Raw genomic sequence first — 24,908 nt, 5'->3', positions numbered from 1 at the left:
CACAAAACCTGCATTGTGCTTTTTCTTTGTCTTTTGGGTTTTTATCCCCTCACGCCTCTGAAGTGTTTCTGTTCCTGCTCAGCACATTGCAATTTTTCCTTCCTGTGGTACCATGGCTGCAAACTCTGCAAAGTCATTATCTTTAGGTGCATTTTTGAGAAGAAACAAGAAATATGTGGGCTATCAGACAAAGGCTGGTGACAAATACCAGTCAAAGAGCTCAGAGGAGCAGGGAGAAGAGCCTTTATACCAAGAAAATATTGGACAGAAGAATAAAACTATGGATAATGTCACTGCCATAGAATCCTAAAATGGTTTGGGTGGGAAGGGACCTTAAAGTTCACCCTGTTCCAGCCCCCTGCCATGGGCAGGGACACCTTCCACTATTCAGGTTGCTCCAAGCCCCAACCAACCTGGCCTTGGACACTTCCAGGGATGGGGCAGCCACATTTTCTCTGGGCAACCTGTGCCAGGGCCTCACCACCCTCAGAGCCAAGAAGTTCTTCCCAATATCCCATGCCCTCAGTTTGATCAGAGGGAAATTTTGATCAGAGTTGTTCATATTACATAATTTTTTAAAAGTAATAACATTTGTTACCAAGCATAAACAAAATTCAGATCATAAACACAGGCAAGTAACGCTTTAAAAAATTCAGAGAGCTGGAAGTGCTTGTCACTGCAGGAGTGTTCAGATAAAGCTGGGTGGATATCCTGTTCCTTCAGTTCATTTATCTCATCAGCACAGTGAGGCTGCAACTGCTGAAAGACAGAACAAAACGCTGGCAGGAGTCTACAAACCCTGAGGAGAAAGGAAGAAAATGCTATTGTGCTTTCCAAAGGGCTGAAAATTCAAGTAAGTGGAGCAGCCTAAGAACCTCAGACAATACACATTAAGATATAGGGTTTCCTTACGTCACCACCACAATATAGAGGCCCTGAGTTCTGGTCCCACTAAGTGATGTGACCTGATTAATTATACACCAGCACAGGAAGCTTCTTGCTGAAGGGAGACCAAAAAAAAACCCCAAACACAAAAAACCCCAAGACAACAACGACAAAGAACAAACCAAAAAACCACCCTACTCAAACAATAAAAAGCCACCATTCCAAACAATAAAACCCTTCTTGGACTAGATATCAACCAAAAAAATGGAAAAAATGCTAGGTTTATTTTAGAAGCTCGAAATGGAAGAGAGGAATCTGCAGTGATTGTCCCACATTCAGATAAGAAGGATATGGTAGAGCTGAGGCAAAACCTAAATCCCCTTGTGCAGCCACTGCTCTCAGTGAAGTCCATCCTTCCTCTCCTGATATCTTGCAAATCCAGCCCTCTTCCTTTGCAGTCATTTAGCCAAAAAATCACTACTTTACCTGATTGCTTCTCTCCTCAAAGGAGCACTGATCCAATAATTAGGCTTTGCAGCTTTGTAAGATGGTCTGTGCTTATCAAAGCCTATGCTTATCAAAGTTTATGCCATGAACTTTAAAGCACCAATTAAAATGTTATTTTATTTCACATACTCCCACAGCACAGGATGCAACACTTATCCCACAGCACTGCACAGGAAGCCAAATTTATATCCTCACTTTGTCCTGCTCCACACCAAACGAATAGATAAAGATAAGAGTTATTTTAATGCAAATTACAACCAGGGGAGGATAGTTTGGTGATTTGGTAGCTCTAAATCTGCAACACCATAAATAAAAAGATTTAGTGCTCCTTTTAGGAGGAGGCCATACACAGCCACACTTCCAGAGCTTCTTTCCAGGAAGGACAGACATTCCAAGCCAGAGGGAAGGGTGCTGCCCATGCAAGAGCAGCAGATGCTGCATTCCTGCAGCCCCAGCTCAATGCAAGACAAAAAACAAAATACCTACAAGATGTTGAGGATTGATTTCTCCTCAGAGAAGGAGGAGAACAAACAGGCCTGTTACAGTTTTCCCCATCTACTGAAATTCAAATAGGTAAAAGAATATCAAATATTGAAGCATATCTTGAGCTGCTACAGCATTTTCAACGTTCTCACCTTACTGCAACAAGGACACACAGAAACAAGTTCCTCTTGCTTCATTAGTTTACTTATTCAGTAGTTTTATTTCAGACTTTACAGAGCTGGTGGCAGAGTTGGAATAATCCCCTTAAATGTAAGGAAGCATCAAGTGCAACAGTGCCATCCCAAAAATCAACACCACCACAACAAAAAAAGACAAATTACCTCAAACCAATGCGCTCAAGTAACTCCAAAAACTTGTTCTAAGTTCCTCAGGACAATGAATGTAAGACACCAAGAGGTACAAGGTTTCTCCTTTATTTGTTTTCCATAATAAATAATAAATAATTTAGGAAACAAACCCTGGCAGTTTTATATTCCATTTTCAAAACCTAAGGAAATTAGAAGACTATATGTGATATTTTCTACCTATTTTCTTCTATTTGAGCATAAAATCACTGGTAATATGATGAGGCATTTATCCATCTCCTCAAGAAAGCATCAAACCATGTCCTGCCACACATGCTCAACCCTGAACATTCAGATTATTTTAAATTAGCTTGAGGGACACATCAAAGCAAAGAGCATTAGAATTGTTCAGCACAGACGAAGTTATTCTGGTTATTACCAATCAATCACGTTGGATGGCAAGAAATACCCTCTTGTATCTGTTCTGTTCTCACAATCATATTAGTCTGAGATCAAGATTTTGGTGTTTAACCTCAAATACCCTCAAAACAAGATTGGTGGGCATAAAACCAGTCTAATGTATATATATAAATTTTAAGTTCTGTTCTAAAAATTGATGTGAACTTATTTGACAGGGATGAGAGCTCCCTGAAGGTGCCTCATACTCACTGACAGTGCCAGGTACTCCCTGACACTCCAAACGCCTTCCAGGGCTGAGATTTTAAAAGCTGTTCCTGAACTGCATCTATGCCCTTCCACAGAATGCAGCAGCTCCAGCCACTGAAATAATCCTTCAGCCTGCAGCAGAATTATTCAACACCATTCTGACAGCCAAATCCCTTTTAGTGTTACCTCAACAAGCATTATTATTCCGGAGTCGGAAATTAAGATGAAATAACTTCACATAAACACTCACAGCTACAACATTCCCTCAGAATATTTTTTTTCTCTGTCCTTGTGTACTTCTCCCACTGCTGATGGCCATGAGGTCAGTCCCCTATCTTTCTTGATTTGATATAATTAAATATACTTTAATGACTTTAGGTCTTCTGTTAACATATTAGATCAACACAGAAAAGAAATATTTCAAACTTAAAGCTCAGCTTTCATTGCCTCTCTTCAGCTCATGCTCTCAGAGTAGCACAGAGTAATTTGTTGGGCATAATTTCCTTATTTTCATACATTCAGAGTTTTGACTTGATTTCAAACAATTACTACAATCAAATCAAATGTTATGCCCTTTTAAATTATTTTCACAAGAGATAAAGCTAATTTGCAGCAAAGTTTAAAAAGCCATTGGGCTGAACTAGAAAGCACTGGGTCAAATCCTAATTCCACTGGAAGCCAAGTCCAGGAAAAGATTGACACTGAGCCAAATTCCAAGCGACTCTTCCTAAAGCAAATGGATTTGTCTGTTTTAGCTTGTAGGTTTAACAAGCCAAGGAAACAATTAACACATTGAAGCTTCTCCTTGAAGCTTCAATGACCTGCTACTGGAAGCTTCAGATATAGGTGGGCTTGAAAACCAAAACTGTTGACAGTTCTCTCAACATTGCTACAGAGAGTTAAATAAAAGCTACATTCCACTCAAAACCTAAACATGTTCATCCTAATGTCTTCAATATGCCACCAAGAGGGTTTTGGTTTTGTTTTGTGGTTGTTTTGGGGGTTTTTCAAGGAAACAACCCAACTCTGGGAACTGGCCCCTACTGCTGATAGCACTTAGAGGTGGGAAGGAACTACAGATGACTTTGTGTTTGGAGAAGTCCAATCCTCAGATAACTCCCAGTGAAAAGCCTTTGCCAAATCCAGAGGAGTTTTCCTGAAGGACAGGCTGCTTAGCAACTATCACCACCAGCTTCCAAGTGCTGTCTGCAAGCAGGTCAACCATGCTAAGGGTGCACAGTCTATTAAAAGCTTTCAAATCAATGAAGATTTACGGCTGCAGGTACTTCACAAATGTTTTGGGTTTTAAGGAGAAAAAGTACCAGAGGTTAGCAATCAACAGAGCACAAGCTGAAGGTTCTACTTTAGATCACATGACACATGAACCAAATTAATTTTTCATTTGTTTGCTCTTCCTCTCAAATTAGCAGGTTATTAATGACTTGGTCAAACCAGCAATAAGATCAAAAATGCTTCTTTGATGTTCAGCCAAGGATGATTCCTACTAATGAGGTGGCCACCCAGTTCTCATTTCAAGGGGATATGGCTCGTGTTAAAAGAGTAGTTTTCATTTGCCACATGGGCACAGAGTTTATAAAAAACCAGATAATCCTAATTAGCCATGACTATGTTTGCCATAAAAAAGGTAGAATTAAATAGGTGTGACCCAGCTGGTGGGAAGGGAATCGGCTATAAAAGAAACTGTTAACACAAGTCTCTCACTATTTATTTTCTTGAGCAATACAAAATGGGCTACAGGTCTTTTTTTTTTTTAAGCACGTTGACACAGGCAAGCAGAATTCAAAGTTCTGTTTACTTTTTGTCCACCACAAAAATTAGTGGAGGGTTTCTATCTTGCATTTTCGCTTTCCTACTCCAGGCAAAGCACACGAGCTGTAGCAAACACACTTTCTCAAAAGCACAACTTGGAAGTGCAGCAACCCCCTCCTCTCCTGGCAGAACTCCCACTTCTCCATTTTACACAAGATAAGTATTTTATATGACAAGCATTCACCTCCTTGAGCAAATTAATTCCTCCCTTGTGCAACCAAAGCCTCTGGAGGTGCAGTACCAGAGCCCCGTCCTTGGGACATCAACTCCATGCTTTGTCTGTCCTGACTCCTCCTTGATTTAAGATCTTACCAGGACAAACAGATTACCTTCACACTTCTAACAAAATGATTTCTAGGTACTGCAGCAACTCAGAGCTATTTACTAATGTAATTTTTATATCAGAAGGCATTTTTGAGTAAAATAGATGACTGGCAGCTGGATGCAGGCTGGCTTTAATGCACAAGGAATCATAGAATTATTTAGGTTGGAAAAGCCCTCTGAGCTCATCAAGTCCAACCATCCTCCAGCACTGCCAAGGCCACCACTAACCCCTGTCCCCAAGTGCCACATCCACATGGCTTTTAAATCCCTCCAGGGATGGAGACTCCACCACTGCCCTGGGCAGCTGTGCCATGGCTGGACAACCCTTCTAGTGAAGAAAATGTTCCCAATATTCAACCTAAACCTCCCCTGGCACAAATTTATAGAGTATACTCCATCATATAGGTTTAATACAACTTCCTACAAAACAAACTCTGATAACATACTGAAAAAGCAATGTTTTTAACATAATTTCTTTCACACATTTAAATTATTCCATCCATTTTAAATGAGGTTTATTTTTTCCCTCCCTTCCAACTTATTTAGCCTGTTCAGTCACCTGATCAATAAAAACAAGAAATACCTACTTGAGGGAGCTCTTCAGAAACAACTATAATTTTACAGAACGAGTGAAACAAGAGTTGTACACAGAGATGCAAAAGAGCTGTGCAGGAAAATCTCAAGGCACTGTTTTTGCAAATATGAACTTCCTGTGAGCTGGTTTGTGCCCACAAAACACCAGTTTGGATATTCAGAGGGGCAAACTTCCCTTTCTTCTGGATGTCAGCTATCAGTCTTGGGAATATAAACACATTCCCTCCCCCCCCATGACTTCCTGGAACTGCATTATGAAATGCTGCATAAATGTGTCCGCTGGAAGACAAGGCTGAAGGAACATCTAACCCAGAAATTTAATTCTCAGAGTTTTATGTGTTAGAATGCACCCTCACCCCTGCAGGAAGCCAGTCCCCCTCAGTGCAAGGAGGTAACACAGTATGTCCTCCCCACACATCCTAATGTGAATTGTTCCCATCCCAACCAGTCCAGCACAGCAGGAATTAACACAATGCCAGGAAAGAGAGAGAGAAGCAAAGGCACGTGCAGTGCAATCAGTTTGCACCCAACTTCAAAGACAATAATATTTCTTTCCTTAAAATTGCTTTGCTGTCAAACAGCAAGTGCACCACAGCCTGCAAATGGTTCACTGAGCTCAATATTCAATTTCTGGCTGAGTCCAACAGCTGATACTTCTCAGTAAAATGCACGAACAGCTGGGGACACACAGAAAACACGGCCTAAGACGAGGCAGCTCTCCAAGTGGCTCTTGCCTAACATCAGGCAGGATCCTGGGGCATTTTCAAGAAAATGTGGGCATTTTTCCATGACTATATACACCAGTAATTGCCTCTTGCTGTTTTCTTGGGGGGTGGATTTCAGCAGATTAATTCCATATATAGCACCGCCTTCACAGATCTGCCTCGTTTTCTGATGATGCACATTCTTTCCTGGGGTAGAATTGAAGTGTGCACTCCTGCATGCTCCTGCTGCCATATTTTAAAACTCAAAATTTTCCTGGTTACTCCCAGCAATCAGCTTCTCCAGTTCACATCTGTCTGCATATACAATAACCCCTCTATCATGTCAGCATTTCCTCTCTAGGCACCTTGACTCCCTGCATGCTGCTTTGGAAGATATGAGAACTGACTCATTGTGCAAAAATTGTAAGATACCATAACACAGATAAACAGGATTATGATGTTTTCAACTTTTGCCAAACCTTCCTTTAACTGGGATTTTTGCCTGCCATTCCATATATTTTACTTGTACAGTTCACTAAAATATGTGATATATATGCTTTGTCATGTCACAAAGAGATACTTTTAATTTATAATTAAGTTTTTCACTTAATATACACTTTCCCCAACCAACACACTCCCTTATTTATAATTTTGGTAAAAGAAATCAATTTACATGCACGCTTTACCACCTCATTATTCAGTCACTTCCACACTAAAATTAGCATTTTCCATTCTTATCAAGGGAGCACGAGGTCTGCAACGCTCCCCACAGCAAGACCTGGTAAGTCAGGACTTATTTTCAGCTTTTAGGCAGCTTTAAGGGAAGTCCTTGAGTCACGCTAAGGAGTCTCCCACACATCCCAGGCAGGTGAAAGGCGGCTTCACCTTGCTCTGTGCAGCCCCAACCTTGTGTAACTGCCCAGGCTGTGCCAAGCAGGAGCTTATCCTGCCTCTCCACATGCTCCTGCCTCCACATCACAAGATTCCAGGCTAGAGGGGAGCAGGGAGCTCGTGTGGCCTTGCAAGGACACCCCGTTCTATTTGTTTTAAAATTTAAAATTCCATGTGTTTGCTACCATTTGTTCACTTCACACTTAACCCTTCAAAACAAGTGAACTAAGGTTGCTTAGTCCTTGAGACTCCAACACTTGTTTTCTGGCAGCATTTTTTCAATATCTAAATCTTTGCCAGAATTGGTCCTAATCTTCATTTCTTCTTTAAAAGGATTAAAAGATTCTTTGTAAGAAGAAAAAACTTCAGTCCAAAGACAAACTGTGGAAAGTTTTAACACACTGGGCTGTTCATTTCAACCCAACCACTCCCTGAATTCCAGCACTCACCTGAAATCAGCAATTTATTATCTGCTTGAATCCTGGAATGGTTTGGGTGGGAGGGGTCCCTAAATCTCATCCCATTCCAACCCCCTGCCATGGGCAGGGAGACCTTCCACTATCCCAGGTTGCTCCAAGCCCCATCTCCCCACAACCTTCTCCAGAGCTGTCATTTGTCTTGGAAAGAAAATGGGAACTGGAATGGCAGAGGAATCTTATAAAAATATTCCTTTTTAAGTAAAATATACTTGGGCTTCATCCAGTTCCTCCTCAAAGCAGGAATCATCAAGCTCAGCTGCTGCAAGGCTACAAAAATCCTCAAGTCTAAGATAATAACAAACCCCTTCTCCATTTCCAGAACTCCTTAAAAACAACCAAACTGAGTTTAAACATCACAACTTCACAACCAAAAACGTTGTCTGTGTGGGTACACAAAAGCAAACCGGTTTAAATCCAGAAGCAGATACCTTAAAAGCAAATCTTTAAAAAATATCCTCATTTATTGAATTATCTACTACAAAGCAGTAATTATAAAGACATTACAATAGCTGAAAAGGAAAAACCCAGCAAACCGGTTTAAATCCAGAAGCAGATACCTTAAAAGCAAATCTTTAAAAAATATCCTCATTTATTGAATTATCTACTACAAAGCAGTAATTATAAAGACATTACAATAGCTGAAAAGGAAAAACCCAGCCTGGTTTAACACACTTGTCAGCTTCATTTAGCTGCACTCACTCCTTGGAAGAGTTTTTACCCTGTGCCAGTCTTTGGAATCTCTGTTCTGCAAAACAAGAGGGAAAGCAGCTAGAAACCTCCAAGTGCAACAAAAGTACAGTGAAGTCAGCACTTGTTTCATTTTTATGCATTTTCTCTTAATAAAAAGGCTCAGAGGTGGTTTGTTGGGCAGATTTAATGAATGCTTTGCTTTACAAATATCAAGGCTGATTCATAGGCCTGTGCCAGACTAATACACAACTGATCTCTGAGCTCATATCACTTACACATCAATTACAGTTATGCCTGCAAGATATAATAAAACTTCTTTGTCTGACCTGTCAAAAAAAAAAATCAAGTCTTTTTATGAGGTTTTGTTTGGGAAATACAAAATTACAGCACAAGCAAATTTGTAGTTAAAAAAAAATGGCTGTAAAGGAACCTGGAGTAATTAGAGTCTGTTTGGAGATTTTCCAAAAAAAATTGATTCCTATAAACATTCCAATTGTTGCCCAGGACTTATCTATTCACTTCAATCAAAATGAGTTCACACCCTCTCCCAAGCCCCAGCCAGCAGCAATAATGCTGTGAGTAATCTTTGCAGCACAGAGTAAACCCTGAGTTGATAAAGGAACTTTAGCCTTGACCTTTGCAACAGGGAGAGCAGAGAACAGACAGCTCAGCAAGGGCAAACAAAAGAGGGGACAAGTCATGCTAATGATATTATCCATCCTGGAGGTTCACACATCCTCAAGAGGGGACATTTTCATTTACATCAAAGGTCATCTGGGGAAAATTGTGACAAAACTCGAAGCTCTGTCACAAATAATTTGGTGAAAGCAGCTAAAGAAAAGCCTGACCGTTTCCACACAGTGTAATTTTAATTTTCACTCAGCTCAACCAAATCCACCCCCCAACAGGCCAAGGTTAGTAGCAAAGCCTGGAGGTCATACACAGATTTAAAAATTGATCTTTTGTACGTGATCAGGTTACTGAAACCTGCACAAGCCCATCAAGGATTGCTCAATAAAATAACTGCTGCCTTGCTCTACCTCAGGAAAGGTCATTTCTTGGTTAAGGAGAATGCCAGATTTTTGAAGCCATATGAAAAGGGACTTCTTTTTTAAGAGTGTTTTACATCTACTTATTAACCCTCAAGTCTCTAGAGAAACGTGTAAATAATATATTCAGTTCATAGAGAAATAGAGGTCCATCAGTTACCACCTGGATTTTCAGAACATTCCTTAATTTTTAACGCCACTTCTGAAACAGTGGAGACACTTTTCTGAAGACCTGAAAATGTTTCAGTGGTAATTATATCGACACAATTTGCTACCTCCAGCAGTCAGGCCCCAAACACCCCAAGCTGGGCTATTTATTTATACCCACCCATCTCCCAGACTTGGTTTCTCCCAGAAAGGATGGAAGTGGGGGAAAAAAAAAAACCCACGTATTTCCAAAAGTCATGGGTTGTTTTTCCAAATGTCACTCCCTGCCAGAGCACGGCTGAGTCATGACAAGTGGGGATGTGACAGCACAGAGTTCTGTTTCTAAAATTCTTTTCCCAGTTCCCAAATTGACTTTGGCATCTTAATGAGAAACACAGGAAAGCTCTTAAGGTTTTCAAACCTGTCCTGCCTTGCGAGCACCTAAACAGTGTATTTACAGCATTATTTACTTTTCTTTTCCCTGTGAAGAGCACTCTGTGTTTGCCAGAACTCTTCCAGCTCACTTTAGACACTAAAACAGTCTGAAATCAGAAGGAATGATTTTGTAACGCAAGGAAAAGTAGTTGATGGATCTGGAAACAGAAGCAGAACCTGAGGGTGAATTCACCCCCAAAACTTAGAAAACCTGTAACTAAGACTAAACCTTTTCCTTGAGCTGATATTTAAGACTCCTCTGATGGAGCTGCAGAAGCCAAGACAATTCAGCAGCAGCCTCCCAAGGGTATGATGTGCTGGATAGGACCCTGTTCCAATCCCAACTGTGTTTCTGAGATTATATTTTTGAGATATGTCGTCTCACCATTTGCAGGCAAACCTTTAGTGCAAGTCCATGGGCCTCCACGTTTCCCTCTGCTATTAAATCACCCCATATAACTTTCCTATGCTTCCTGCCTAGATTAGCAATAGCTATTTGTGAGGATGCAAATGAAGTATTCTTTGCTCTCCCAGGCTGGATTCTCACACTGAGCTCACCACCTTGTCTGGGACCTCAACCACTGCCAACCCATCCCTCCCTTGCCAAGGGGCATGATTTGCATGATGTGTTTGCCCTGTGAACATTTTTAAACACATATTAGGGAGGATAAACCATGCATTTGACTGGTTGCCACGTTTTAGAGAAACTATGAGTAACATTTTTAATCCAGCTGTGGCCGACTCAGCTTCTGAGAATCTCAATTTCCTGCCATTTTTAGCTGGTTTAAAGGCTCAAATCAACGCAGGTTTTTGGCAGCTGAACAATACACGTGTTTCTGGAGGAGGTGGATACCGACACAAACAAAAACACCCCCCACACACACACATAGAGCCTGTTTGATTTTAAGTAACTTATTAAAGCTCCAGTCCCACTGTCTGTAATAAATCTCTCAGCTAATGACAATAGAAAGTAAATATTTCACCTGATGATCTCTTTGCTTTTCCATTTACTGCCACTTGGGTTTGAGAACCTTAAATTATCAGAGATCAGTTAATGAATACTTCTACTGACAACTGATATACAGTTCAGCTTCACATGAAAATTTAAACAAAGCTCTTCTATGTGTTTAACTAATGTGTTTTTTTCCTTTCTGTTACCCTTTTTACTTTTACCCTTACCTCTTCCTTTTTTTTCCCCGGAAAACAGATGATTGTAGATATCCAGTAACAGTAAGGTTTTGCCTTTTCCTGCACCCCTGTTATTTTGTTTCATACACACATTTTTTCATTTCCTCCCCTGGCATCAAGCAATAAATTAAACAGTCACAACCTTAACTCTATCAATTATTACATGACTTTTCAGTTTCACAGTAGTTTAACGGATTTGTTCTGACACGAACTGATCCCTACCCTTACTCACTTTTCCAAGGATTTTTGATGCATGGAATGCCCCACTGTCAAGAAACTCCTGGAGCTAAATCTCTCCAGCATGTTCCCATTCCCCTTCTTACACCATGACCCATTACGAGAAAATAGCCATGAAAATTAATTTCATCCCAAAATGACAAACTGGGCCCCACTCGAATTATTTTACAGATTTAAATTTCTCCTGCTTTTCATAACAGCATTATGAGAAAAAAAAAAGTTAAATAGTTCATGGACCCATAACCACTAAAACATTGTGGAGAGCAGGAAGCAAATGCAGAAAGCACAAGGTTTTCAAAGCAACTTCCCAGCGTGACAAAATCAGCCTTATTTTATGGATGATGGCAATTACACTGCGGAAAGAATATATATTATTTTTTAAACTGAAAGCTTTCTATCAAGGCCTACATTTCCTAGTTGTTAGGCTCATATTTAATTTACGAAACCCGACCTTCCTAATTCAAAAAATCTTACCTGGCATCTCCTTTTGAAAGGTTGGTGTTTACAGGATGAAGAATAACCTTGTTTGCATCCACATCCACCACACATTTTGTATGCAGATCAAGCTCTATAAAGAAATGAGAGAGTGTCAAGTGCTGCTCCTAAAGCACTGGGATTATATACACCATTACTTCCTCCAGACACCAAATTTATTCATGCAGTCTGACAGCCACCCATCAGCTAGAGAATAGAAACAGGACTATTGCCAAATTCCACTTCTAGGCATATTCTGATGGGATGGATCCTGTCCAGCTTTAAAGCAAGCACTCTTTTCAAAACAAGAAAGAGCACTTAGGTTTCACTGAAGGACAATCAGCATACACAAGGGCAGTATGAAATTTCTTCTGGGGGAAAAGAACCATTTAGGCATGGTACCACTTTGACAGCTCTTCTTATTGCTCCCTCAATGCCTCCCAGCTCGCAGGGGAAAGCTGCCCCTGCCATCTGCAGCACATTTTCCCCGGGCCACTGTTGTGATACCGCGGCGTGTGGTGCCAGCTGTCAGTCCTGGGGCACCTGCTCCGAGAAATTCAAGTCCCATCAAAAATAATTTAGGTGGGAGCACGTAGAAAAAGGGCTTGTCCTTCCCCCCCCCCCGGGCTCCCAGTCAGCTTTTGGAAAGCCCAGCTTTTCCAAAGGACGCTCAGCAATGGGATGTGGACGATGAGTAATAAGGATATTTGGAGGGCATGAGAATTCTCGGCCGTAGAGGCGGGGAAAGCAAAATAAAAGGTTCAGATAACACTGACAACAGTCCAAAGTATCCACCCAGTGACAAATGCAGTTAGATATGAAATAAAGCACAGACACCCAGGACAGAGGGCCTGGACACCAAAAAGTCAGGCCTTATGACACAGATCCTGGAAAGTGCATCCAAGTGCTGATTCCAATGAACACACGACGACACTGCTCACACCCCGCCAGGATGACGAGGGGCTACGCTGAACAACCTCCACACAGGGTTCAACACCTCAGCTGAATCACCAAAATGAGCTCGTGTCTAATCATGTTAATTATAATCCTCATCCCTCCTTCATCTCTGCTCTTTCCTCCTCTGTGTCACCTGTACTTGCTCTTTCACCTCACAGCACCTTATAAACTCAGACTGAAAATCTCCCAGGCAAAGACTAAAGATCTTCATTATTGCACAGCACCTTTTTTGTTCCTGCTAAATAACATAATCAGAGGGAGTTTCTTCCATGGCAATTTTTTGAAAGAAATGTTACAGCTTTTTGCTGCCTGGCACTCAACAAAGAAAGGCAAAGCTCGAGGTTACTGGTCATAGCAGGCAGTCACACGGAACTGAAATCCTTCTGAGCAAAACTGCTCCTCTGTTATTACCCTGTGCTTCTGCAGAAGGAAGAGCCAGACAAGTTCCAGAAGGCAGTGTTTATTTTAATTTCTCTCCACACCCTGAAAGCCAATTTACCCATCATTAATATGCAATACATGCTTGCTTAGATGAAACCATACTCCTCGTACGTCCCATATCCGACGAGGCACTTTATCTCGGGCTGGCTGGTTAGTGATTAACATTCTGTGTTGCACTGACCTGCTTTTCCCAGCTACTGAGGGAGGTTTTTACCTGCCTCATGCAAAGCATAAGGTCTGCACACGCTGCCTGTAAGCAGCATGGTCTCTGTCACGTTTTTAATCCATCTCCTGAGATGCCCACGGCAGGTTTTGCATCCACGACTGCCCAGTGAACTCACGGTCTTACTTACCTGTATTCTTTGGGAAATACCCTTAAGGAAGCACACAGGCAGGATATGAGACTTCCTTCAAGTCAAATGTCCTCACAGGAAAAGAAGGAAAGATTCAAAGCCAAATTGTCTTGTGCAACACACCTTGTCTGATCATCACCCTGACACAGGTAACGTTCAAACCCCTCACCTTGGTGTCACAGACAGCACAGCTTGACAAAGATGGGGTGAGCCAAACTAACAGCTATTGCCAAACACAGAGCTCTCAGCCCTTCCTTCCTGTGCCTGTTGCTCAGCAGACTCCTCTGCAAGTCACTTCAAGTTGCTTCAACAGCAGAGAACTACCCAACATGAAAATGGATGTATTCAGACCCCGTGGAAAGCTCCATCAGCCCAGGGACAGCTCACAAGGACAAAGGCCATGCAAACAGTGGGTAGACCTGTACAGAGGGAAGAGACCTTGTCCCATCAGGGTTGAACTGCTCCATCAGTTCATGGTGTCACATGAAATAAACCCCTAAGAAACAGTTATATTGAGCCTCTAAGCTGGGTCGTGCATCCAGACAGCCTTAAGGCTGCTTATCCCAGTTACCCTGGCCAAAGGCTCACATGGCAACTCTCCTTTTAGCCGAGGAAACAGTTTAAATCCTGATTTAATAGCACATCACACACTTTCTACAAATTCTGGCTCTATTACAAACCATGTTCTTTGACAGATTTCTGATTTCTTTAATGCTTCCAGTAAATTGAGAGATGAATCTTACATTAGCCACTGCTGAAACTTATATCATCATGATTTCCACCTCATTAAGTTTTTAATATCACTTAAGCAGGTTGGCCTTATAGTCAAATTATCTGCCTGCTCTTTTGGATATGATCACACAAGGAACTCCACCCTTACTTTTACTAGTTTCAGTGTCTCCCAGGTAAGCTGTGTACCTGCTGCTCCTGAACAACAAGGAAAATCAGGATGCACCAAGATAAGATGATAACCATGCACATCCAAAAAACCCAATTAATTCATCCTGTAGTAAGGACTCACTTGATGAAGCACGGTATTATTATTTTTTCCACCTATAATACAGGTGTTTTTTCAGGCAGCACAAAATTTAGGAGAAGTTAAAAGATGACAGAAGTGGCTCACTGTCAAACTTCGGACATTTATCCCAAATCCTGCCTCTCAAACAAAAATAAAATCTCCCCCATTATTATTGCCAACCTGTTCCTACCTTCAGTCATTACCGAGCAAACACAATCAACTCCTCATTTGCTTCAGCAAATCAAGCAACTAATCAGCTAATTGCTCTTTGAAGAATTAAAACTCCAACTCCCAACATCAAGAAACATTTATTGCAGGGAATGAAAGTCTCTCTTTCACAGCTTTGGAGTAAGAGAGCTGTGACATCCATAATAAAAGGGTAACACGTATCATTTACATTTCACAGCCATGGAAGTGTTAAGCAAAGCTGGGCTGAGTGCAGGAATAATTGTTAAGTCCTGTGTGTCCAAGCTACTCACAGAGAGTCTCTTGGATGAGTTTTTATTTTACTTGTAAAACTGGAAGGTGGGGGTTGAAGGAAGCCACTCTCCCCTGATTTTTCAACTCCCCACAAGACTTTTCTAGGATGATAAAAACTGGGATTTGGGCAATGTAGATCTCAGCTGAAACCACTCTTGTGTAAATCCAAAATTACTATTATGCCTTTGGATAAAAGCCTTATGGGTGTTGTAAAAATAATTCATTCTACCCATATGACTCTGGGCTTTTTCACTGGCCTAAGAAATTCGGTGTGTTTCGAACAGGGTGGAAAAGTCAGCAAGCAAGAGAGAGCTGGAAAAGCAAAGCCAGGAGCAGCCTAACACCACATGGAATGGATTCAGCAGGCACTGGTCCATTCCCACAACAGGTAGGAGTTTAAATTCCCTCTGTAATAGCAGTCACGAGGCTGGTAATCATAAACTCACCCCAGCAGAGTTTCCACAACAGGGTTAGGAAACACCAGCAAAGGTGCAACTTTAAAATGAACCAAGCAGGTTTGGGGCAGGGACAAGGAGGGGATGTGAATCCTGGGGGAAGGGTAGAGAAGTATTTTGGAAAATGTCAGCTGTTTTCACCTCTGGGAAATCTCCATCTTTGCTTATGGATCAGGAAGAGAACTGTTTTCAAGGATGAGCTGCACAGGCTGGATAATGTTATACCCAACTCACTCCAGTAAGACACGGATCAAACTCGGCTGCATCACAAAAAAAACACTTGAACTGCCACCTTTTTCAGCCACTACCCTAAAAACCCATCCCATTTTAAGGTTACCGTATTTCAGAACCAAACAAAATGATCCTAACAGAGAGCTTTTACAGGGCAGCATGAATCAATCTTAAAATGAAAGATGACACAGTAAATAAGTCAGCCTGCAATGGTTTAAACTGGAGTTTGGAACTAAAGGCTTTTAGTACCACAGCCAGGAAAGATGAAAAGTCTGTTACAACTTATGTGACCTTCCATATTTTCCTCTTTATATTTTCACATTTTATATGATGATGGCAGCCTCCCAGAGCCTAAAGGGGCTCCAAGAGAGATGGAGAGGGATTTGGACAAGGGATGGAGGGACAGGACAAGGGGGAATGGCTTCACACTGTCAGAGGGCAGGGAGAGATGGGATACTGGGAAGGAATTCTTGGCTAGGAGGGTGGTGAGGCCCTGGCACAGGTTGCCCAGAGAAGCTGTGGCTGCCCCATCCCTGGAAGTGTCCAAGGCCAGGTTGGACGGGGCTTGGAGCAACCTGGGCTAGAGGAAGGTGTTCCTGCCCATGGCAGGGAGTGGAACAAGATGAGCTTTAAGGTCCCTTCCCACCCAAACCATTCTGGGATTCTGTGAATTAAGAGAAAGCACTTCCCAATTAATCAAGAGCTTTCATTGCCATATGAATTTTCCCATTAGATCTCAATTTAACAAGCTGGTTTATGAAGGCTGACAGTTTTTCAGCCCTTTCAAATACCATTTGATCCTAAACCCCAACGAAACAAAGATCTGAACCTGGTGTTACAACACAGGTCCAATAAAAGCTGTGACAGATTCCCCCTGGTTCCACTACGAGGTTTAGGGTAGCACTGACACCCCAGGACCCCTTGGAGATGGACATCCAGCTCTGTAGAGACACTGGGAACCAGCACAACAGCTCCTGTCGAGTTTCACAAAAGCTAGGGAAGCCAACTGAAGTATGAAAAATAAAATGTGAAAGGTTTAAAGTGCATGTACTAAGCTCATAAGCCAAAATTGGCCCCAGATACAAAAGCTCAGAATAATCTCCTGTAAAGACAGACGATAGAAATTTTATATTTTAAATTGCCAGTAGATTTTCAGGAGATTAACATTCCCTTGAAGGTTAGAACTGGAATGCTGTGGCCTGAGCCTTCAAGTTGCACTGAATAAGAAATTACAGTTGGTTCCTTGCACTTTTCTTGGTCTCCAAAAGCAAATGGCAATAACGCTGAGATGTTCAAATAGTAATCTAAAAACATTTAAAAGTTTGTTTATCACACAAATTAAATAAATGCCAACTAAAAAAAAAAAAAGAGAAGCTGTTGTTTGGGGGGTGTTTTTGGTGGGGTTTTTTGTTGTTTTTTTTGTTTGGTTGGTTGGTTTGTTTTGTTTTTGTTGTTGTTGTTTTGGTTTTTTTGTTCGGGTTTAGATTTTTTTGTTTTGTTTTTGTTTGAAAAAGACATGTGAAAGCAAGTTCAAAGACAAGTCCTCAAGATGCCCTGCCAACATTTGTTTCCTAAGAGTGATTTTTCTCTTTGCCCTTTGCTATGTAGGAGCCAACACAAATAAATGAAAAACTGACTATATGAGTGAAAATAACTTGCATCTACATGACAACGCTAAGAGCTTATATGGAAAAAACAGTGTAAAAGCACTTTTAGGGCATTAATTATACGACATAATGATGATAAATTCTGACAGAAATACAGCAACTTGATTTGTCCCTTACGTCTCCCCTACGCAGGCATCTTTCAAGCTTCTCTGCTGTATGAAAACTGCACAAATATAAGTCATGAAAATTTCAGTTTGCAGCAATTAGAGCTCATTAAGTATGTATGAGAGCATCTGGAGGGGCACACAATGCTTGTCGATGAGGTGGAAGTCAACCCAAGCTCATGAGCACATGAAATCAAGCTGCCCTCACACGTTAACGCTACGTCGTCCGAACGCTAAAAAATAAGTTTGATCCTTGGCTGTTTCATTCTCTGCAAGAAAAATGCTTCCCAAACAGCTTTAGTAAAGGCCCTCGGTGTATCTTTACATGAACCTTACTCACAGTCAGCTCTGCTGCTGCTCAGCTCTTGGGGACTGAGTGAGTAACTCAGTCCGGTGACTCTCTGGTGCAGCACAGAGAGCCGAGGAAGTTCAACACACAACTCCAGGCTGCTGCTTTCTTTCAGGCTTTGGAGTTCACAGGGATGAAATGCAAACCTGAAAGCCAAGGCAGAACTATTCAAAGCCTGTCCACCTGATCTTCTGTTGACTTGAGGAGGAGCAAGCCGCTGTGAAACCAGAGCAGCCAGGTAATCTCATCCTGCACTTCGGGTGTAATTAGCACTACAATTGTTTGCCTTTGTGGCTTCCACCTTGGGCTGCCTGGGAGTCTCTGGCTGTGGGGAGGAAGCTTGTAGCACCTTAGGAGTTTTTAAAATACAATTGCCTCACTGAGGAAGACAAGATGAAACATTAACTCTGCATCCTTTACCCTTTTGGCACCGTATCTCGAGCTTAATCCTGCTCGTACCACAAACACTTTTATAGGTTATCAGCAATCACCAGGAAATATTCCAAACTCTAGGCACTCGTGATAATGGTAAAGTCTTGTGGTTTCCATGTTGCCATCAGGATACAACAGGTGCCATTCCACTCACTCTAATACCATAATTAATCTTATAAGCCGGCTTGCACAAACTCCAGTTTATAGATAAATTGTTTCTGTTGTCATCTCCAAACAAACAAAAACATAGGAACAACCTCCACCTCCTCACCTCAAACCCAGAAACATTTCAAGTGGCTGGAAATGCAACCTCCTCCAAAGAGTGGGAGGACATAAAATTACCACCTGACACCACGGTCAGAAGCTTGTGCAGACAGAGAAGCAAATTCCTTCCTTACAAGCACTGGAAACAGAATGTGGATCACCAAAGCATGAGAAAACCCCTGTCTGAACACAGAAACTAGTCTGGATAAATATACATGTTAACATAATAGATACCAGAATGCATATCTACAGGCAATCCAGACATTTAAACTGGAGCTGTAGGTTTTACACTACAATCCTAGAACAGTTTAATCCTGCCAGGACACAGACAGTTCGTTTCCTGCCTTTTTTTTTTGAACAGAAAAGTATTAACCCAAGTGAGATGTAGCAGCACAACAGCAGCTTGGACTGGCTTAAGGTGCCATCAACCATATCCTTGAGTGTAAATTGCACTCTTTTAAAATGTAACATCTTTTATCAGCACTAATTAATGCTACACTGAATTCATTCAAAGGCACAAGGAAAACTAAGGACTGAAACGTACTTATGTGATGCCTATACCCCAACATCACCTGAAAACAAAGTGTCCAGTAAGAAAAATCTTAATTAAAAAGCCTCCAGCTGTCATTTGCTTTGCTTCATGGTATGGTTTGCACAGCATTTGCCTGAAGTATAATGAATATCTGCTAAGAGAAGCCAAACATCACATTCATAAAAGGAAATCCAGTGCAACTCTGAAATAAAACAGCAAAAGAACTTCCTGATTGTTATCAAGATCCCATCTGAATAAAGCAGTGCACTAGGAAATACTTCAGTGAATTACAGAGCCAAGAAAATAGAAGACTGTCTTATCTAACAAAACAGTGCTGGATTATTTAATTCATAAAAGCCTGTTAATCAAGATCCCAGTTTGCAAAGGAGAAAGGATGGAAAAAAAGGAGCCTCTGTTGATACCCAGCAGAGCCTCCAACTTCAGATGTGGTGCTGCAACCACATTGACACAGCAATGGCTTTCCAAAGCAAGGCTTCCATGCAGGCTTTGTAGGATTGGGTCTAATTTGAAGCAAGATACAAAAAAAAAAAAAAGTAGCCTAGATGCAAAAAAAAAAAACCAAACAAAAAAAACCCCACAAACAAACAAACAAAAAAACCCAAAACCAAACCAGGAAACCCAAGTACAATTACAAATCCCTCCCCTCCCTAAAAATGAGTACTATAAACTTAATTTATAGATACCACACTGAGCATAAGAATGATGCAGGACCCTCAGTATAAACACCCTGAAATGTGAGTGCTATAAATAACCAACTATTTGATAGAGAAATCCCTTCCACATGCATGAAAGGAACCCATTATACTTTTATGAGCTGTAAAAACGAGTAACAGTTAAGCACACCACTTTTATTAAGCTAATAAACCCTTGCCTGAAGAAATTCATAATTCAAACACCAAAGACAACCACCACCACCACCACAAGTAAACACTGAGAATATTTCAAAGCTTAAGTTTCCACAGTCTGACAGGTTTGCAATGTTAAGCCCTTCGGTGCAGAGGGAAGGAAAGAACATTACTCGTGATCCTGAAGAAAACAAATACTTGCTTCAGGTCCAAAGCCCCAGAACTTCATACAAATACTGCTCAGAACAAAGTATGCATGAGAGAGCTTCCAGGAAAGCTGCCTCTGGCCTCAAAGCCTGTTAAAAAAGCAGAGCCATGGAAGCCTCACAAGTGGATGACTCTTCAGAGAATCAGTTGCACAAATTTTTAAATTTAAGATTAAACGGGTAAGAAAAATAGTAGCCTTGATATCAATGCTTATTTGTATAAATTCTAGGAGCATCAGAAATACTACATGGAGCTAACAGTTGTTTAGACCTGACTGTGACAATCTGCTGGGAAAAACCTCAATTCCAGGACATTTTGTTTGTTTGAGAGAGAAAAAGACATTGATCTTTTAGGCTGGACTTAAATGGATTTAAGTATCACTTACAAATAACAGGATGATTAATAGCTGCAAACTGTCAAGAAATGTGCCAAGAGTGAAGGGTTCATGTCCCTCTTCCCTCTGATGAGCACCAAGGACTGATACACAAATGTCTCTCACTCCTGGATCAACCTCCTAACAACCAGGGCTCAGCCATCCCCTCCAGCCCATAACATTGTTAAGTTTAGAGAGAATAAAATAAAGCCAGAAGTTGGACTTCAATGGTCCTTGTGGGTCTCTTTCAATTCAGGATATTCTCTGATTCCATGAAATAGCTCAGATAACAAGACACAATCTTCCCTTCTCCCAGATTACTACTTCTTGCTCACATATATTTCCTGCAGAACTGAGTCCCTGGCTGGAATCAGACACATGGACAAACCTCAGGACTGAACAGATGTAGGATATACTTGGGAGGGAGAGGTGCATTAGTCATCCCTGGGGATTCACAGCTCCAGTGAACGAGGCCCTGTGCAACCTCATCTCATTTGACCTGCTCTGAGCAGTGCATTGGACCAGAGACCTCCAGAGGTCCCTTCCCACTGGAATTACTGTCTAATCCCAGGGGTAAACCAGTCAGAAGGTGCCTGGGGCACAGCCAAGGAAATGACCTACGACAGGAAAGGGACATGAGCAAGAGGAAAGCCCACGTCTGTCACTGAAACCAGGCACCACCTTCCAGCTGCTCTCCCAGCTTCCACCAACTCTTCCACACTGTCACTCCACCTCCTCCAAGCAATTCTCCACAAGGATGGGTCCCTCCTCAGTTTTGAGAGCTGAGACTTGAGGTTTAACAAAATGCAGGTTTTGGTCAAAATATCCCTAACCCACCAGACTGTAAAGACATCAACTCCATCTTTTTTTCTGGAAGTGGGACTCCAGAGCTCTTGTGAACACCAAGAACGTTCCCCTGCTGTCGTTCTGCAAGGTATGGAAACTCTGTATTCGATATTTAACCTTTTTTTTTTTTCAATTGAAAAGAATTAAAAAGTTACTTTGTTTCAGACCATGTAGAAGATAAAGGGTTTTCCCCCCTCCCTCCTGTTTTTTGCTTCAGCTATTAAACTGACTTCACTGGATTCCCTTTCCCCAAAAGGAATTATTGGCATAGTCCTGCGAGAATAAGGGGGGGGGGAAGCCACCCTACACGTTTCTTGGATTTTTGCCTTCTTCACCTTCCCATTCCTTGGCTGAAGCTGCCTTTTCATACTCACTTCCTCATCATCCAGAGCAAGTTTTTCCAATTAAGACAAGTAATAAACATTTAAACAGCTGCCCAGACCACGGTCTGATTAACATAACCCTTAGGCAAGTTTCGTGGAGGGGGGGAAAAAAACCCCACCAACAACCCAGCAACAACAACAAAAAAATATTCTCTTGTCAATTCACGCTTCCTTTTCTCCATTTTCCTTCTTGTTTTTGCCCCTGTGTCACTGTCATCGGGTTAAATCCGTCCCACTCAAGCGCCGAGGGGCAGGAATAGGGGCTGGAGAGCGACGGGATGGATTAACACGGGGCAAAATACAGAAAAAGAGGAATTTTTCCCCCAAAACCCCAAAGCAGGAAGAAGGAAGGGCTTTCCCAGCGGGAACCGGGCACAGCCCGGCTGTAAAGCAGGTGCAGGAGGTGTGGAGAAGGGGCGAAGTGGGCAAGGAGAGTAAAAAAAAAGCCATGAAACTAGGAAGATTTAAGAAAAGGGACGGCAGGAGAGGGGGGCGAGCGCAGCGCGGCTTCGCTCACGGACCCACCCGTGCCTATACGGGGTGTATTTATTTATAATGAACAAATAAATACACACGCTCACACCCCGATACACCCGCCCTCGGGCACACCTGTCCCTATGGACACCTGTCCCTATGGATCGGCACCCCCCGGTCCCGCGTTGCTCTCGGGAAGGAGAAGGGAGCGGGGGGTTCGCTGAGGAAGGAGGGTCTCACCTCGCCGGTTCATGGGGCGGACGCGCACCGCCACCTTCACTTTGGAGTCCCCCATCCTGCCGCTCCAGCTTTCCCGGCTCCCTCGTCCCTGCCCGGCTTCCGTCTGCGGAGGGAGAGCCGGGCACGGGGAGGAGCGGCCGCGGAGGGAGGTGCCGCGCCAGGCCAATTCCGCCGGGACTACAACTCCCGGCGTGCACCGGGCCGCGCCACGCCTCCCCGCTCCCGGCGGGCCGCCGCGGTGCACGCTGGGAGATGTAGTTCTTCCCTGTGTCCCTGCCTGGGTGGGAAGCAGCCTGGCTGCGTCCCAGAATCGGTTAGGTTGGAAAAGCCCTCTGAGGTAATCGAGTCCAACCTGTGACCGATCACCACCTTGTCAACTACACTGTGGCATTAAATGCCATGTCCAGTCATTCCTTGAACAACTCCAGGGATGGGGACTCCACCACCTCCCTGGGCAGCCCCTTCCGATGTCTGATCACAGAATCAGGGAATCCCAGAATCGGTCAGTTTGGAAGGGGCAAGAGGGGGGTCATCTGGTCCAACTTCCCTGCTCAAGCAGATTCATCTTAGGACACACAGCACAGGATTATGTCCAGATGGTTCTGGAACATCACAGAATCACAGAAGGGTTTGGGTTGGAAGGGACCTTAAAGATCATCCAGTTCCAACTGCCTGCAATGGACAAGGACACCTTCCACTATCCCAGGTTGCTCCAAGATCCATCCAACCTGGCCTTGAACACTTCCAGGGATGGGACAGCCACAGCTTCTCTGGGCAACTTGTGCCAGGGTCTCACCAGCCAAGAATTCCTTCCCACTCTTCCATCCAACCACACCTTTTGTCAATGTGAAGCCATTCTCCCTTGTCCTGTCCCTCCAGGCCTTGTCCCAAGTCCCTCTCCATCTCTCCTGGTGCCCCTTTAGGCACTGGAAGGGGCTTTGAGGTCTCCCTGGATCCTTCTCTTCTCCAGGTGAACCCCCCCAGCTCTCCCAGCCTGGCTCCAGAGCAGAGGGGCTCCAGCCCTCGGAGCATCTCCATGGCCTCCTCTGGTTTTGCTCCAATAGGTCCATGACCTTCCTGTGCTGAGGACCCCAGAGAACCCTCACAGACCATAACCCAACACAGAGATGTGGGTTTCAGTGATATCTGGCTCTGGTTTCACAGAGCCACCCCTGACTATCAGTGACGTGTCTGGTGCTATTCACTCAGCAAAGACAGCTCACTAAAAAAGCTCAACAGGAATAGTCTGAGACAGCTTGAACAATAAACAATATTACCATTTATCCCCATTAGACAGATCAACAGTTCAACCACAGCCACAGATTGCAAAGACTGAGAACGAAACCGTAATGCAAAGATGCAAAAAAACCCCAAACCCTCATTTAAATGGTCATGGTTGAAAAGCCTTGCAGCTGCTATTTTAGTTCAAAACAAGGATTCTCTCAGTGCTATTTTGAAAGGCCAGATTCCAGCAAGGACAGGAAATAAAACAAATTCAGAATTGTAGCCCTTTGGCCTTTCAATGTCCAACGAGGTTTTGCGACAGAAGTAATAAAAAGTAACACATTTCCAAGTGGTTTTGAGATAAGATTTCGGCAGGTAGCACTTTTTGCCCAGGGGAACTGCACTTAATATTTATCATTTCATTCCTGCCCGGCCTGAAGAGTATCTTGTCAAGGCAGAGAGAAAACAAATATTAAGCTGGCATTTAAGTCACACTGAGATTAATGTCCATGTTCTTAAGAGCATCTCAAGTGAGCAGGAGGGTTGGGAAGATGTCTTGAAGTTTAAAAAAAATTTAAATAATAGGTCAGACCAAGCAGAGTGGCAAAAGCTTGAAGCAGAAAATGTGTTTTTTTCTGCAGCAGGAGAAAGAATCTGCTCTCCAGCCCCACAGCCCCAAGCTGTGGAGGGTTTCTTGTTGGGAGTGGGAACATCCCACTTCCAGGCTGCACAGTTGGTCCTTGCACTTGTGAACTTGAGGATCCAATTACAGGATGAAACCCAGCTTTGAACTTCTTGTGGTATTTTCCAGCTGGGGCCTCGACAAACTTCACCAACGTTTTCTGAAACCCAATTATTCTCAGGGGAGATAAATATAGTCCCCGTTTCACAGCTGGACACCACCAGCAGCAAGGGGAGGGTGGGTCTTTTTTACAGCAGGTTGAGTCACCTGGAATTTGATTTAAAGACATGGGATGAAACCCATTGCCAGATGTGGGTGCAGCTGGGCAGAGCAGGTGTCACCCAAATCCAGTTCTTCCTCCTGCATCTCCTCTCCTGTTTCAGTTATCATTGATTTTATGTAAAATTTAACAGTAAATCTTTCAGGGAATGTATTTTATATA

General features: G+C 42.7%; 1 protein-coding gene across 1 annotated transcript in view; it reads right to left on the bottom strand.

Moving 5' to 3' along the window:
• KIF13B (kinesin family member 13B) overlaps positions 1 to 22,672 on the bottom strand; it is a 125,759-nt gene extending 103,087 nt beyond the window's left edge. The window contains 2 exon segments of the mRNA XM_018085534.3: positions 11,889 to 11,982; positions 22,561 to 22,672. Coding sequence (XP_017941023.2) covers positions 11,889 to 11,982; positions 22,561 to 22,615 — 149 coding nt within the window. The 5' untranslated portion in view covers positions 22,616 to 22,672.
• Between the last annotated feature and the right edge of the window lie 2,236 nt (positions 22,673 to 24,908).

This window comes from Manacus vitellinus, unplaced genomic scaffold (genome assembly GCF_001715985.3).
Source record: "Manacus vitellinus isolate BGI_N305 unplaced genomic scaffold, ASM171598v3 scaffold_82_pilon, whole genome shotgun sequence".
Lineage (NCBI taxonomy): Eukaryota > Metazoa > Chordata > Aves > Passeriformes > Pipridae > Manacus > Manacus vitellinus.
The sequence above is the reverse complement of the archived record's forward strand: the minus strand, read 5'-3'. Positions and strand labels throughout refer to the sequence as shown.